The sequence below is a fragment of the Pelophylax lessonae genome (assembly GCF_965119305.1).
Source record: "Pelophylax lessonae genome assembly, chromosome: 12".
NCBI classification, from domain to species: Eukaryota; Metazoa; Chordata; class Amphibia; order Anura; family Ranidae; genus Pelophylax; species Pelophylax lessonae.
The window spans coordinates 107165046-107181594 of record NC_138779.1 but is presented as its reverse complement, the minus strand read 5'-3'; the positions used below and the strand labels follow the sequence as shown (position 1 = coordinate 107181594).

At 43.0% G+C, this 16549-nt stretch overlaps 1 protein-coding gene across 1 annotated transcript in view; it reads right to left on the bottom strand.

Annotated features, from left to right (window-relative positions):
• Positions 1-15889, bottom strand: part of ODAD1 (outer dynein arm docking complex subunit 1) — a 259341-nt gene extending 243452 nt beyond the window's left edge. Inside the window, exons 1-2 of the mRNA XM_082273694.1 lie at positions 15754-15889; positions 11532-11599 (exon numbers count right to left, since the gene is read on the bottom strand). Of these exons, the coding sequence (XP_082129820.1) occupies positions 11532-11598 (67 nt within the window). The 5' untranslated portion in view covers position 11599; positions 15754-15889. The remainder of the gene's footprint in view (positions 1-11531; positions 11600-15753) is intronic.
• Between the last annotated feature and the right edge of the window lie 660 nt (positions 15890-16549).

Sequence of the window (16549 nt, the reverse complement as noted above, 5' to 3'; positions counted from 1 at the left end):
ATATATATATATATATATATATATGTATATATATGTGTGTGTGTGTGTGTGTATATATATGTGTGTATATAGGTGTATATATATATAATATATATATGTATATATATATATATATATATATATATATATAATATACATATATACACATATATATATATATATAATATAAATGTGTTATGTGTTTGTGTTTGGTGCAACGTTTGAATTTCCCTCCCAGTTCTGCTCCCATGCAGCATTGCTGCTGCAGGGAACGAAACTAGGAAGTCATCATACCGACGGACGAGCGGCGGGGATCTCGACTGGCGGTCACAGCAATGAGAGATCGTCGCTGGATCGCCAGGAGAAGGTAAGAGACACCGCTGCGCTCTTTGCACATCTACCCCGAGCGTGACTCGGGGATACCGATCCTAAACTAAAAAATCCACCCCGAGTCACGCTCGGGGATACCGCCAGGGAGGTTAAATAAGGACATGTGTGTTCCAGTTTTTTGGTGCTTTTAGGTGCATTCCAGATGCATTTTACAGTGTTTCAGTACAGTCCAGTGCGGGGGAAAAATGCAGCATGTTCTACTTTGTTTTTTTTCCGGAACTGGAATGCACTGGAACTGCAAGCACTGGTGTGAACTATGCCATTGAAGACCATATAACCTATGTGTTTACCTAACCTACATGCAATTTTGATGCAGAAAAAAATGCACCGGACTGAATTTAGTGTGAACTGGCCCTTAGTATAAATATGGTCATACGTTCTAACCCTCCCCCTTTCACTAAAAATTTGCTTTTTTGTATTTCCTTTTATACAAGTACTGTCATTGTGAACTTACATGCCCTTTGTATACTCCTGTACACCAGTCTGAGTTCAGTAAACAGAGTTTGTTCCTGACATCACACCATCGGGTTGAATCCTTAACTGTTGGTTTGTTGCCATGGAGATAAGTCATAAATAGAAAATAATGCTGGATATTTGATATAAACTTTCTGTTGTTGTCTTTATTCCTGGGAGTTAGTATTACTGTATAGTATTTTAGGGAAAATCTCCAAATAGGGACACAGATGGTAATGCAATATCTATCTATCTATCTATCTATCTATCTATCTATCTATCTATCTATCTATCTATCTATCTATCTATCTATCTATCTATCTATCTATCTATCTATCTATCTATCTATCTATCTATCTATCTATCTATCTATCTATCTATCTATCTATCTATCTATCTATCTATCTATCTATCTATCTATCTATCTATCTATCTATCTATCTATCTATCTATCTATCTATCTATCTATCTATCTATCTATCTATCTATCTATCTATCTATCTATCGATAGATATATCTATATATAGATATATATATATATATATATATATATATATATATATATATAATTATAGTTTTTTTTATTATTTTGGGAATAGTTTCATGTTTTAACACCTTAACCACTTGAGCCCCTAAAAGGTTTTTGGCCCCCTTCATGACCAGGCCATTTTTTGCAATACAGCACTGTGCTACTTTAACTGGCAATTGCGCGGTCATGCAATACTGTACGAACATGATTTGTTTTTCACACAAAAAGAGCTTTATTTTAGTGATTTTTGATCACCACTGGGTTTTTTATTGTTTTGCTATATAAACGAAGAAACACTGAAAAGTTTGAAAATAAAAGCCCAATATTTTCTATATAAAAAAATATAGCCAATAAAATTTAATTTCTTTATAAAGTTGGTCCAAAATGTATTCTGCTACATGTCTTTGGAAAAAATAAAATCCAATAAGTGTACAATAATTGGTTTGCGTGAAAGTTATAGCATCTGCAAACTATGATATTTATTGGGTTGATTTACTAAAAGTGGAGAGTGCAATATCTGGTGCAGCTGTACATAGAAACCAATCAGGCTTTAGTCCCGGTTCACACTGCCACGACTTGTCAGGCGACTTGGTCGCCTGACAAGTCGCGCTCCATTCTGTGCAATGGAACCGTTCTAATCAGAGTGACTCAAGTCGCTCCGACTTAGAAAAAGGTTCCTGCACTACTTGGAGGCGACTTCAGAGCGGCTTGCATTGACTTCTATTAGAGAAGTCATTTGCAACCCGCGATGAAATCGCGCTGCACGGGGTGACTTTGAGTCGACCCAGTGTGAACCAGCTTTTATTGTCGAAGCTGGAACTTCCGCTTTATGTAGTTCTAACCCCCTGACATGCCACATTTGGCATGTCATTTTTTTGGGGGGGGAGCGGGTACCTAGTTTTGACAGGTACCCGCTCCCACTTCCGCTCGGAGCGCTGCACATTCTCCTCTCCCCCTCCCTCCCTGCAATCTTCTGGGACATGTCAGAGGTCCCAGAAGATTGCCGGGCCAATCACGACGCGTAGCACAACTCGCGCACGCGCAGTGCGTACCCGGCTGTGAAGCCGCAAACTGTCACAGCCGGGTGCCCACACCAGTGATGCCGGCACCACAGAGCAGAGAGGGAGAAGAGCGAGGCTTCGGGCGGCCGCATCGCTGGACCATTGGACAGGTGAGTGTGTGACGCTGGAACTCCGCTTTAACTGAACAAGCTGAAGTTAGAAGCTGATTGGCTACAATGCACAGCTGCACCAGACTTTGCACTGTTCTTTCAGTAAATCTCCCCCTGTATTTGTAAATCAATTAGTTCTGATACAGTGATGACTTATTACATTTCTTGGGGCCCCTAAAATGCCAGCACTGTGTAAATACTCCCCAAATGACGCCTCTTTGGAAAGTAGACAGTCCAAGGTATTTAATTAGAGGCATGGCGAGTTTGTTTGAAGCTTATCACATGTCCGTGGAAAATGAAGAAATTCATTAAAATGTGTTTTTTATTCACAATTCACGTTTTTTTTTTTATTATATACCGTCACCATCACAAGTGCAGTACGGAGTCATCATATGATTGCTGTGGCAGTGATCAGGGATACTGGTGACCATGTATAAAATAATTAACCTAAAACAATTTTATTAATTTTTCTTTTTTTTACCATTTTTGTTTAACATTCTGTCATCAGAGTAATTCAGTGTCACCATAGTAACACAGTACTACTCTGGGGTGGTCAGGGATTTTTATTTTGTTTTGTTGTTGTTATGGCTTACAATCCGATGATCACTGTATAAGTATTAGTTTCAGCTGTCATGAATGGGTTAACATACATGAACGGCCTGCTTATGGTTGTGATCTGTGATTGGCTACAGCTAATCACATGGTACAGGTACCCAGGTACCATGTGATTGCTGTGGGCCAATCACAATTCACAACTGTAAACAAGCTATTAATTGTGGCGATGCCCAAAACTTCACTGATACTGGCATAGGGTCTTAAACATACTTAACAGAATTTTCCAGGTATCTGTCCCTGTGCAGCTGGCTCCTAAGGATTCTTGAGGAGGCAACGAGACTAGCTTTCTCTAGGGCCCTATTCCAGGTCCAGAGGGTGATACTTCTTGGCTGGAAGTCGGAGACCCCTCCTTCTATTAAAAGGTGGGTGGCTAGCATGGGCAATACACTTATACTAGAGAAATAGGTTTACCAATATAGAGGTCGGCCCCATAAATTTGAAAGACTGTGGTCTCCCTGGCTCGACACCCCTGAAATGTCCCCTGGGAAGCTGGTAATGCAGCGGCTCTTGCAGTGATAAGTGTTGGAGGATGACAAGTGGGATTGGAGGAGTACAGAGTCCCATGGGTGTTTGATGACTCTTGGATCCCCCCGACAGGTAGTTACCTTTTCCATATATTGTGACTCACATGCACATTCTCTACTATGAGCTGGGCGGGTGGCCGGCTGGAGGCAGCAATAAGCAATAAACTTGCCGGGAAGACGTGATGAGGTTTTGAGACTGTTATTCTATTTTGAGCCTTCTTTCATGTTTTGGATATGTTAGCAATGTACAGATATACAGTACTTGATGGAACTGTTTCTGTCCTGCTCCACATGTATAAAATGTTTCATGATCTGTGCTGTACTTTATTTTATCAATAAAACTTTTCTGATTTAAAAAAAAAACAAGCTATTCATGACAGTTTGTTTACATTGGTATCATGTAATCGCTTTGACCGATCATAGCGATGACATAATACCCGGTTACCGGTAGTTGTGATCCACTGTCTCACAGGGGTCACAGGAGTGGCACTCTACGTGACCCTAACCTGGAACAGGCTGAATCATGTACATGTTTGTAATCCATCCTGCCCACAACGTCCACAATAGATGTACTGGGGGCAGTCGGCAAGAGATTAGTGGTTCTAAAGCCTTAAGGGTTTTTACCTTAATACATAAAAATCTTTTAATGTAGAGGATCTCCCAACCCCCCCCCCCCTCCCCCTTATACTTATCTGAGCCAAATCTCGATCCAGTTCTGTACACCAGAATAGAGGCTCTCCTGACTTTGTTCCTCCTTACTGGGTAGAGGTATTAATTGATAGAGGCAGGAGCCATTGTCTCCCACTCCTGTCAATCAAATCCTATGATTAGGGAGTAGCAGTGGGGCCTGAGTCCTACTAGCTGTGTTAATAGACACAGACAACGAGGCTCGGGAGTGAGCCAGCACGAGTGGCTCCATAGAAAGCAGCTTTCCATTAGGGCACTCGGCAGTGGGGGAGAAGCCAGGAGAGCTGGCGGGGGGCCTCAGTAGAGGAAGATCAGGTACGTATAACATGTTTATTATTTTGATTAAAAAAGGAAGCTTTAAAGCGGAGCTCCAGCCTCCTTGGCAATATTTTTCCAAAAAGCACCCCCGTAATTCTCATTAGTTGCACAATATAATTGGGTTACTGCTGTAAGTGTAATCGTTCTTCTTACTTATAAATTTGTTATTATACACAGGATCCCAAATGGCAGGCAGCGATCATTGATGATGTGGGCATTTGAAGCCCCTCCCTTTTTGATTCCGGGATTCCGAGCAGCTGGCTCGAACCTGCGCAGTAATGACACTGAGCGGCGTGTTGTTTACAGGTTGCCATAAAAACGGCAGCATCAGCGGAATTTCCCACCCCGTTGTTATGGCAATCTGTCAATCAACACAGAACTTCCTGTCTCGAAATCCTGCGATATTTCACTGTTAGCCGTCCCTAGGACTCCTGGGATAGATGACGCTGATATCCCAGGAGTCTTAGGGAATCGCCTAATGATGAAATCGCCTAGGGGCCGGAAAAGGAAGAGCACAAAGAAAAATAAGGTATTTAGCAAAGAAAAAAGAGAATTTATTGCCATTACATAGTGTTCTTCGGGTGGGCATTGTCTTGCAAGGATCAAGAAAATATGGGTAGAACCCATAAAAAAAATATGGGTAGAACTTTAATATCACTTTAAATCTTCTCTCTTTAGCATTTTTTTGTTTTGTTTTAGTATTGAGTAGGGTAAAATAATATAAAATGTACATTTTCTATCAGGTATTCCTTTTTGCCTGTGATGCCATTGCAGAGTATTCCTCACTTCCTGTCTGAGTCATGCCCATACCAGAAATAGAGGGTGCAGTTGTCACTGGGCAAGGAAGGCATGACCAAAAGTAAATGCATGTTCAGAAGTTCTAACCATTCCACACTCTACTAAAAACATGTTTGTGTCCACATTGGAGAAATTTTTCATCACCTGACAATTGTGGGAGTATTGGATTCCTGACCCCCTGACCCTGTGGTTCCTTCCACTGAACTCTCTGTCACTACTGTGTCCTATGATACAGAGGCGGAAGGAGGGACACAGGCATCAAAAACTTCCAGATAATCCCTCCATTGCAGGGACTTTCTAGTTAGATTGTGAATACATTGCCACTGTATACAGTATGTTTTTGATCCCAGTTGTTGAGTCTACAAGTGTTGTTGAACCAACAACTGCTAAAGCTTGGCAAATGTCATTCAAAATTGAATTTCTGTTTAAAAGAGGATTACGGACAAAGCTCTTTTGGCCATATTTCTCCTGTGGATCACAGGATTGTACTCCTGTGACACAGATTCAGCAGACAGCTCACTACAGTCCCAAAGTCACAGAGCAGGTCAGGGCCTTGCAGGGATCCCAACAATAATGGCAGGATCTGCCCAGACACCTGACTGGAGGCTGGCTAAGCCTCTCAGCACGCCACTGAGAGCCTAAGCCAACTGCTCCCTTCACAGTCCTGCACTTCAGTGAAAACGGACCCAAGAACTGATCGATCAGCGGTCATGTGATCGTTCAGTCCTCGGTGTAGAGCAGACAAGGAACAGATGCTGCATCGGATCAATGCTGCATATACAGTATCTCACAAATGTGAGTACACCCCTCACATTTTTGTAAATATTTTATTATATTTTTTCATGTGACAACACTGAAGAAATTACACTTTGCTACAATGTAAAGTAGTGAGTGTACAGCTTGTATAACAGTGTAAATTTGCTAGCCCCTCAAAGTAACTCAACACACAGCCATTTTTTTCTAAACCACTGGCAACAAAAGTGAGTACACCCCTAAGTGAAATGTCCAAATTGGGCCCAAAGTGTCAATATTTTGTGTGACCACCATTATTTTCCAGCACTGCCTTAACCCTCTTGGGCATGGAGTTTACCAGAGCTTCACAGGTTGCCACTGGAGTCCTCTTCCACTCCTCCATGACAACATCATGGAGCTGGTGGATGTTAGAGACCTTGTGCTCCTCCATCTTCCATTTGAGATTGCCCCACAGATGCTCAATAGGATTTAGGTCTGGAGACATGCTTGGCCAGTCCATTACCTTTACCCTCACCTTCTTTAGCAAGGCATTGGTCATCTTGGAGGTGTGTTTGGGGTCGTTATCATGTTGGAATACAGCCCTGCGGCCTAGTCTCTGAAGGGAGGGGATCATGCTCTGCTTCAGTATGTCACAGTACATGTGGCATTCATGGTTCCCTCAACGAACTGTAGCTCCCCAGTGCCAGTAGCACCATGACACTCCCACCACCATGCTTGACTGTAGGCAAGACACACTTGTCTTTATACTCCTCACCTGGTTGCCACCACACAGGCTTGACACCATCTGAACCAAATAAGTTCATCTTGGACTCATCAGACCACAGGCCATGGTTCCAGTAATCCATGCCCTTAGTCTGCTTGTCTACAGCAAACTGTTTGCAGGCTTTCTTGTGCATCATCTTTAGAAGAGGCTTCCTTCTGGGATGACAGCCATGAAGACCAATTTGATGCAGTGTGCAGCGTATGGTCTGAGCACTGACAGGCTGACCCCCCCCCCCCCACACCTTCAACCTCTGCAGCAATGCTGGCAGCACTCATATGTCTATTTTCCAAAGGCAACCTCTGGATATGATGCTGAGCACATGCACTCAACTGCTTTGGTCGACCATGGCGAGGCCTGTTCTGAGTGGGACCTGTCCTGTTAAACCACTGTATGGTCTTGGCCACCGGGCTGCAGCTCAGTTTCAGGGTCTTCACAATCTTCTTATAGCCTAGGCCACCTTCATGTAGAGCAACCATTCTTTTTTTTGAGATCCTCAGAGAGTTCTATGCCATGAGGTGCCATGTTGAACTTCCAGTGACCAGTATGAGAGAGTGAGGGTGATAACACCAAATTTAACTCACCTGCTCCCCATTCACACCTGAGACCTTGTAATACTGAGTCACATGACACCGGGGAGGGAAAATGGCTAATTGGGCCCAATTTGGACATTTTCACTTAGGGGTGTACTCACTTTTGTGTGTTGAGTTATTTGGAGGGTTCAGAAAATGTACACTGTTATATAAGCTGCACACTCACTACTTTACATTGTAGCAAAGTGTAATTTCTTCAGTGTTGTCACGTGAAAAGTTATAATAAAATATTTACAAAAATGTGAGGGGTGTACTCACTTTTGTGAGATACTGTACATAGGTGAGTTTAAATGTTTGGGTTTTTTTAAACTTAGGAATGAATGTGATTTCCCAAAAAAAAAACACATACACTGTGAGAAAACATTAGTTCGGGAAAAAGTTTTAACCCTGCTCCTTTTAATTTACTTGTAACCAGACCCCACTAATGATTAGAAAATCGAACAAACATTTTTAAGGAAGATGTGTGGGCATAGTAAAAAAAATATACATAACTCCCTGCTGCAGCATTGCAGCTGTCCTCTGCCAGCTCTAAGCCTGAGTGATCACATGACTGCTGTTCTCGGTCCGCGCTGGGAAGAGAGCAGTGACTGTCAGTCACCTGCTCTCTGCTCTGCTCCTCCAGCGTTCACTAGAGCGCCGGGCTGGGGAGGGGGCGGGAGCGGATGGCTCAGGTTTTTAGTGGCATGGCATCTGGATGGATCACAACATTATTGGCGGGATACATTCAGAGACTGGAGTGGCTCTGGGACTTCAGCTGACAGCAGGCTTTAGCCCGCTGTTGGCTGATTCTGGGTCACAGGAGAGCACAAGTAAGTGCATTCCTTTGATCCAGAAGAGATGTATGAGTAAAAAATCTTTGGTCTGCAAACTAAGGCAGATAATATGGGTCAGAGGACACTACTTTTGCTTGATGCAAACAAGGCATTTGATAGTGTAAGCTGGCACTATCTATGGGCCGTGTTATCCAAATTAAGGTTTCAGGGAATCGTTTTATAGCATGGGTATGCCTGCTGTATGGTTCCCTGCAGGCGACCATTAGGATTTCAGACAGAATGTTACCTGCCTTTGCACTGGGCAGGGGAACTAGGCAGGGTTGCTCCCTGTCACCCCTGCTACCGTGTTTCCCCGAAAATAACACCGGGTCTTATAATAATTTTGGCTACATAAAACAAACTAGGGCTTATTTTTAGGGAATGTCTTATTTAGTTACGGCATGTACAAAAATAAGGTATTTTCCACAATAAAGTTACAGAGAGAGACACACTGCACATTATATAATCTTTTTACAAAATAGATTACATGTTTTTACAACAAATTTAACTAGGGCTTATTTTGGGTGTAGGGCTTATATTGCAGCCATTCCCGAAAATTACGCTAGGTCTTATTTTCGGGGTAGGGCTTATTTTCAGGGAAACAGGGTATTTGCCATGGCAATTGAACCTCTGATGGCCCTGGTGCATACGGATCCGACCATCACCGGATTTAGATATGGTGAACTGCATGAGAAGATCATGCTCTATGGGGATGATATGTTATTATTCCTGGGAGATACCTCTCCCTCTCTCACCAGGGTCATGTCCATCATTTCAGATTTTGGACGTTTCTCTGGGTTAATTATAAATTGGATGAAGTCCGCACTAATGATGTTGGATGACGCGTCAGGGTGACCAGATATACCCATATGCCCTATCCCGATAGTATCCTCCTTTAAATACCTCGGTATACAAATCCCCCCTATAATCACGGAATACTACCGCCTTAACCTTCAACCCTTTTTGACCCGCTTCCGATTAAAAATCAATATGTGGAACAAACTAAAATGTCCCTGGCAGGGAAGACAAATTTCATCAAAATGATATTGATGCCCCAATTACTATATGTCCTACACAACTCCCCCATAGTTATCCCCCTAAAAGTATTCTGGGTGATTAACTCCCTATTTAGACACTTACTTTGGGGGGGCCAAGCCCCCGCGGAACAAAATGGAACAGCTTCAATTTCCTAAAGATGAAAGGGGGTTGGCTCTCCCAAACCCCTGGATTTTCTATTTAGCTGCCCAACTCCAACATTTAATAGGCCTTATGACACCTACCCCTAAAGGCTCTACTGCTCACCTCCTACTAGCAGGCACGGGTGCCAACTCTATCCCAGAGGGCCTGAAGTCACAGATGTTTCACAAGTCCAATAAGCAAATGCCCACATATATACTGCTCCAGAAAATTTTGAATAAATCCAAACAACTACAACGAGTGAAGGGTTACACTAGTGACTTTATATAGTCCGATTTGGGATAATAATACATATATAGAGCCAGCAAAAATCCAACAGGGCATCAGATGGCGAGCACTGGGAGTGAACTTCCTCAATCAGGTATTTCAAAACGGAAGGCTTAAATCCTTCTCAGACCTTCAAGGCCAATTTAATCTACCCCCTATAGGCTATACTACTGCTTACAACTAGCGCATGCAGTGAGAGCCCAGGGTGAACCAACTGAATGGGAGATATCCCACACACTGATATTCTACTTAACACAGAATGCTCCCACTACAAAGGGGTTTATCTCCCAATGCTACCACATGCCATACCCTACCAGAGCTATGTCCCAATGGGAGGAAGACATAGGCTCAATCACGGGAGGACCAATGGGAGGAGGCCTTTTAGGCCGCAAATACATGTTCACGTAATACATCCCAGAAAGTGTCCCAGTTATACATCCTACTTCGGGTGCACTATACTTCACCGGATGGGTATACTAACCGAACCACTATGTGGAAAATGCAGACAGGCACCGGGAGACTTTTTCCGCCTCCCCTGGCGATGCCCAAAGCTTCACCGATATTGGAGCGGGGTCCTGTCCACCCATAACAGGATTTTCTAGGTTTCCGTTCCTTTGAAGCCTACTCACTGTCTCCTCGGGATTCTCAAGGAGGTCACCCCAGAGGAGGTGACAAGACTAGCTTTTTCAAGGGCCCTGTTCCAGGCCAGGAAAGTGATACTTCTCAGCTGGAAGTCGGGGACCCCTACATCTATTAAAATGTTGGTGACCCACATGGGCAATACACTCATTTTAGAGAAATATATACCAACACAGAAGACGGCTAAACAAATTTGAAAGACTGTGGTCCCCTTGGCTTGACACCCCAGGGATGTCCTCCAGGGAACTGGTATTGATGAGGATCTTGCAATGTCACACGAACAAGAGTAATCTTAGGGATTAGCGAGGTAACATGCCACCGCGATACATACAATCAACTGGGACTCTAGGGTCGTATACAAAACCTTTAAATATTAAGTTACATGTACACACCTATCTGTATACAATATGTGAGAGGCCTATTGGAGCGGAGACAGACTTGACACGAAGAGGTACTGATGTTTGAGACTGTTAATTGTATATGTGCTAATTTCTTGTTCCTGGAATGTATGATATGTACAGACACAAACAATGGTAATAGAATTATCCTGTACGACAAATGTGCAATATTATATGATCTGTACTGTTCATATATTTAATAAAAACCTTTTTCTGATTAAAAAAAAAGCTTTGGTCAGACTTCTCTTTTAAATCGTTTGAAAATTTTTCGTTTGAAAATCCAATAAGGTATACCCAGCTGAACTTTTAGTATCAAATACCAAGTAATGACAATGAAATGTCAATCTGTCGGTCACCTAACTCTTGCTAAACAGGAGCATATAAAAGCTACCCGTTTGTGTCGGAGATTCAAATAGAGGCGTAAAATCTGTAGAATTTCAGTTGCTGAAAACTGTAATAACAGCATGGAGTTAAAGAGTAAAAGTGATTCTGACATTGTTTTAAATGCTCCACCACAATTACCCTGTAAAAGCCTTCAATAACAAAGGAACTGAAGCCTCCCATAGATTTCTATATCTCAATCCATTGTCAGCAGCGCTATAGGGGACAAAATGATCTTTTCCTGCAGTATATAAATAACAAACGTACCCATTCCCTCCATGTCCACATCGCTGCTATCAGAGCGGATGCTGGAAGCTGGTCTTCTCAGGGGCATTCTTTAATCACATTCATAAAAGAAAAGGAACAATTAATATGGATGGTAATTGTGAAGGTAATACAACTGATTATATCAACACATCAATCATCAAAGAGGACCTGTGACCTATCCACATATATACATTCAGGGCTGCTGTTAGAAATCGCAGGGGCCCCTTACAGACTACCTGGCAGGACCCCCCCAAGAAAATATTAAAGATATATTTAGCTAAAATTACAACAAAATCACTATTAGCAGACACAAATATAACATAACTCGCATATTTCCTGCTAAATCTAAAAAAAAAAACGATGTTAAATAAAAAAGAAGGAGAGACAGAGAGAGAGAAACAAAGTTACAATTTACAAATAAACTCCTGAGCAGAGATAAGTGCTGGGAGGGGGGGGGCACACAAGGGAGGGGGGTTAGTGAGGGACGACTGTCTCTTTCTCAACAGATAAAAGCTGATAGCAGGGAGAGGGACAGATCAGATTCAGGTACTGGAGGAAGATTTCTGTAATTGTTATCCATCACTAATCCCCCTCTCTGTGTGGGCCCCCCTGTGTGCTTGGGCCCCCTACAAGAGGGCTGGTGGTCCCCCCCTATCAGCGGCCCTGTATACATTTAATAGATATGTAATATCACAATAAATACAGTTATATTGCTATGTCCTGATGGCAAACACGGCTACTAGCTCACATTTACACTTACCAGCCACTTTATTAGGTGCACCTGTTTAGTTGCTCAGTAACACAAATTGCTAATCAGCCAATCACATGGCAGCAACTCAATGCATTTGTAGCACCCTCCTAGGTAGGTGCTAGGTAAAAGCATCTTATGCTCCTTCTGCTTATCAGGGGAGCCTGATCTATTAAGCTGCCTGTTGCATGTTTCTGGGGGTGATTCACTGGGTCTGAGGGAGTGTCCCCACTGTATCCAATAAGAGAGCTTGTTGGACAGTGGAGGAAACCCAGCCAGTGACACATTGGCTTTTGTGGGAGTCTCAGTGGGTGGGCACTCTTGCAGTGCATCCTGGGATTGCTCATAAAAGCCGGGGGGGACATGTGACAGGGAGTCCCAGGAGGAGGTGGACGGCTGTCTCTCCTCTTGAAGCAAGAGGAAGGTGGTCTTAGGCACTATCTGTGGAGCTGAGCTGCAGAAGATCCAATGAGGCTGATGGTAGAGCTGCTGGCAGAATCTTCTGGGAAAAACAGTGTCCATGAGTACCAGGGGACTTGCCAAAGGGTCTGCCACGTTAAGCCACGTTATCTGGTCTTCTCCCTCTCCTGGTCTTCTCCCAGAAGAAGAGAAGAGAAGAGCTGAGGGCAAAAGAGCAGAAGACAAGAAGACCAGGAGAGGGAGAAGACCAGAGAAGAACAGATGAAGATTTTTAATAAACTTTCCAAAACGTCTCCTGTCGTTATTTACATACACTGCCTTTTATGGGGTGAATGGGTAGGGGTACAGTGTACCCCATACCCATTCACATAGGGAGGGGGTCCGGGATCTGGGGGGCCCCCTTGTTAAAGGGGGCTTCCGGATTCCGATGAGCCCCCTGCCCGCAGACCCCCACAACCACCGGCCAAGGTTGTGGGGATGAGGCCCTTGTCCTCATCAACATGGGGGCAAGGTGCTTTGAGGTGGGGGGTGCAGAGCCCCCCCTGCCCCAAAGCACAAACACCCCCCCATGTTGAGGGCATGTGGTCTGGTGTGGTCCAGGGGGGGTGGGGCCGCTCGCTCGTCCCCTCCCCTTTCCTGGCCTGCCGGGCTGCATGCTCGGATAAGGGTCTGGTATGGATCTTGGGGGGGACCCCATGCCGTTTTTTCGGCGTGGGACTACCCTCAAATTCCATACCAGACCCGAAGGGCCTGGTTTGAAACCTGGGGGGGACCCCCACGCCGTTTTTTTCCCATTTTGGCGTGGAGTTCCCCCTTAAGATTCTCACAGCGCAAGTCGTCCCACAAGTCGGATCCGACTTGTGGTGCGACTTCCATTCAAATCAATAGGCTCCCATAGGGAACCATTGATTTTGAATGGAGGCAGAAAAAAAACGCTGCTAAAAGCAACGTGGCCAAACGTGCAATAACGCCAATGGAAAAAGCTACTGAAAGCACGTTTAACAGCTGCTTTTTCCGGCGTCAGAACTAACTTTGACGCACGTTTTTTCTAATGCCCCGTGTGCATGGGGCCTAAGAGTTCCCTTTACTGGAACTAAGGGGCCAAGCCCAACCCCTGAAAAACAACCCCGCACCATAATCCCCCCTCCACCAAATGATTTGGACCAGTGCACAAAGCAAGGACCATAAAGACATGGATGAGCGAGTTTAGGGTGGAGGAGGTTCACTGACTTCAACCTGTTAAAACACCTTTGGGATGAATTAGAATAGAGACTGTGAGGCAGGCCTTCTCATCCACATCAGTTCCTAAGCTCACAAATGCACTTCTGGAAGAATGGTCAAACATTCCCATAGACACACTCCTAAACCTTGTGGACAGCCTTCCCAGAGGAGTTGAAGCTGTTATAGCTGCAAAGGGTGGGCCAACTCAATATTGAACCTTACGGACTAAGAATGGAAGGCCATTAAAGATCATGTGCGTGTAAAGGCAGGTGTCCCAATACTTTTGGTACTATAGTCTATCTATCTATCTATCTATCTATCTATCTATCTATCTATCTATCTATCTATCTATCTATCTATCTATCTATCTATCTATCTATCTATCTATCTATCTATCTATCTATCTATCTATCTATCTATCTATCTATCTATCTATCTATCTATCTATCTATCTATCTATCTATCTATCTATCTATCTATCTATCTATCTATCTATCTATCTATCTATCTATCTATCTATCTATCTATCTATCTATCTATCTATCTATCTATCTATCTATCTATCTATCTATCTATCTATCTATCTATCCATATTTATATGCATCCCTGGTGGTCTGAGGTTGTGTGGTGACCGCACTCACTGTGCACTGACCAAGCTGTCACCAAACATTCCTAAACACGGCTTCTGATTGATAGCCAGCAGTCACATGATACAGAAGCCGCGCCATTCCTGGACATTAAAGCCCACTTTAAGGCTAAGTTCACAAATGCAAAAAGTTCTAATGCTGAAGCTAATGCAAAATAATGCACCTATAGCGTTAATCTGCATTTTTGATGCATTTAACACTCGTTTAAGGTGTGTTAAAAACACAACCCAGACACCCTCCTTTATAAAAGTGGAAATGTTTTTTTTCCACTTCACTGATATTTGTTAAACGCTTGTCAAATGCTTGTCAAATTCTCCGTAAATGCACTGTAATCACTACAGGCACATTTACAGCGCTTTCCCCTATGCTTGAATGGAGCTTCGTTTTTGCAACACAGCGACTTAAAGCAACACAGATGCTACTTGTTTTTCAGATGTGAACAGCTCTGTCCGCTGTCCATTTTATCTATTGTAGGCTACTTTGCTGCATGAGCGGCAAAAACGCGTCCCAAATGCCCATTTTTTAATCCCAGTGTGAACAGGGTCTAATGCTTCGTACACACGATCAGATAATCAGATGACTTATCGTTCGCATTTTGTTGCATGATACTGACATCGAATTCAACAATGCGTACTAAACGTATGATTTTTTTTTTGTACAATTCTGGAAAAGCTTCCTGGTTGCATTGCGTAGTTACGTATCGGATAGTGCAAAACAAAAACAATGGCAGCCAGGCCTTTTCCGGGTTATTTTTGTGTTTCTGATCATGCGTGGTCTTTGTCTATCGATTTTTAGCGGATGCATGCTGTACTGATTAAATGATTGTCCTTTGCTAGGCTATCGTACGGCAAAATATTTCGTGTTTGTCCCTTCAGATTTTGTTGGATGAAATGTCGTGAGCTGTAGAAAACTGTGTACTAATGATCAGATTATTGTGCCATCAATTCGAAAGCGATTTTTTTAGTACGTTTATCTGATCGAGTGTACGAGGCATAAGAACCGTTGGAATTGGACATTTAAGAGGTTAGTGATTGCTATAATACACACATTTTTTTTTAGAACTAAGTAACAAATCTACAGTTCTATGTCTTTACATAGAGAATGATATAAAGTCATTGTGGCGAAGCATAATAAAGGACATATAATGTATGTAAATGACACTGCTGATCTCCCCCTGTGACAATACCTGATTCTCGGAGAGGTGACGAGGTTTGGGAATATCTGTGCTGGGATTGTAGTACAGTCCTTGTTGAGCTTGGCTCAGAGTTGTCAGTGATGTTTGGATGGAGACCGTATCCAGGAAGTAGCAGGTCTGTGAAATCCTCCACCAATCACAGCCAGGCTGGGGAGGACAACAGACAAGCTCTGTGTCACCTTCTGGTTACTAAGCAACCGTCGCACACAAAGGAAGGGAAGGATTGTGTGGTTGTAGAAAGTAACTTGAGACTCTTCTTCTTCTGCTTGGAATGGAGAACACAGATTGGTGAAGAAGGAAATCTGTCCAGAAACTATTCTTTATTATATTACTTGGGGGGAGAGAAATCATGAATTATTGTATTAGTCCCTGTAAACCTTCAATAAACGGGATTAGGAGTTTGTGTATACAGGTGATTATAACAGATGAAGGCTTCTCTATTCCAACACAACGCAGCTTAATTGCATGCGTTTGAATACAAAATGTGGCGTTCGACAAGAAATACACTATATTACAAAAAGCATTTAATGGCATGCCAGTCTTATGGCCATACATGTATAGATTTTTGGACATGAATGTTCGTAGAACATTCGTATGAAAACTCTTTGAACATTCGATGAATGGACAAATGTAATTTGGAAATTGTCATTTGGTTTTAACATTTAATTTTAAAATGAATGTCATTTCTGAGCGATAACCACATACACTGCCCGGAAATTTGTTGACCGAGAAAAGTTTTCCTTCTTGCCCCTTCGAATTTTCCCATCACTGCAGTTGAATACAGTCA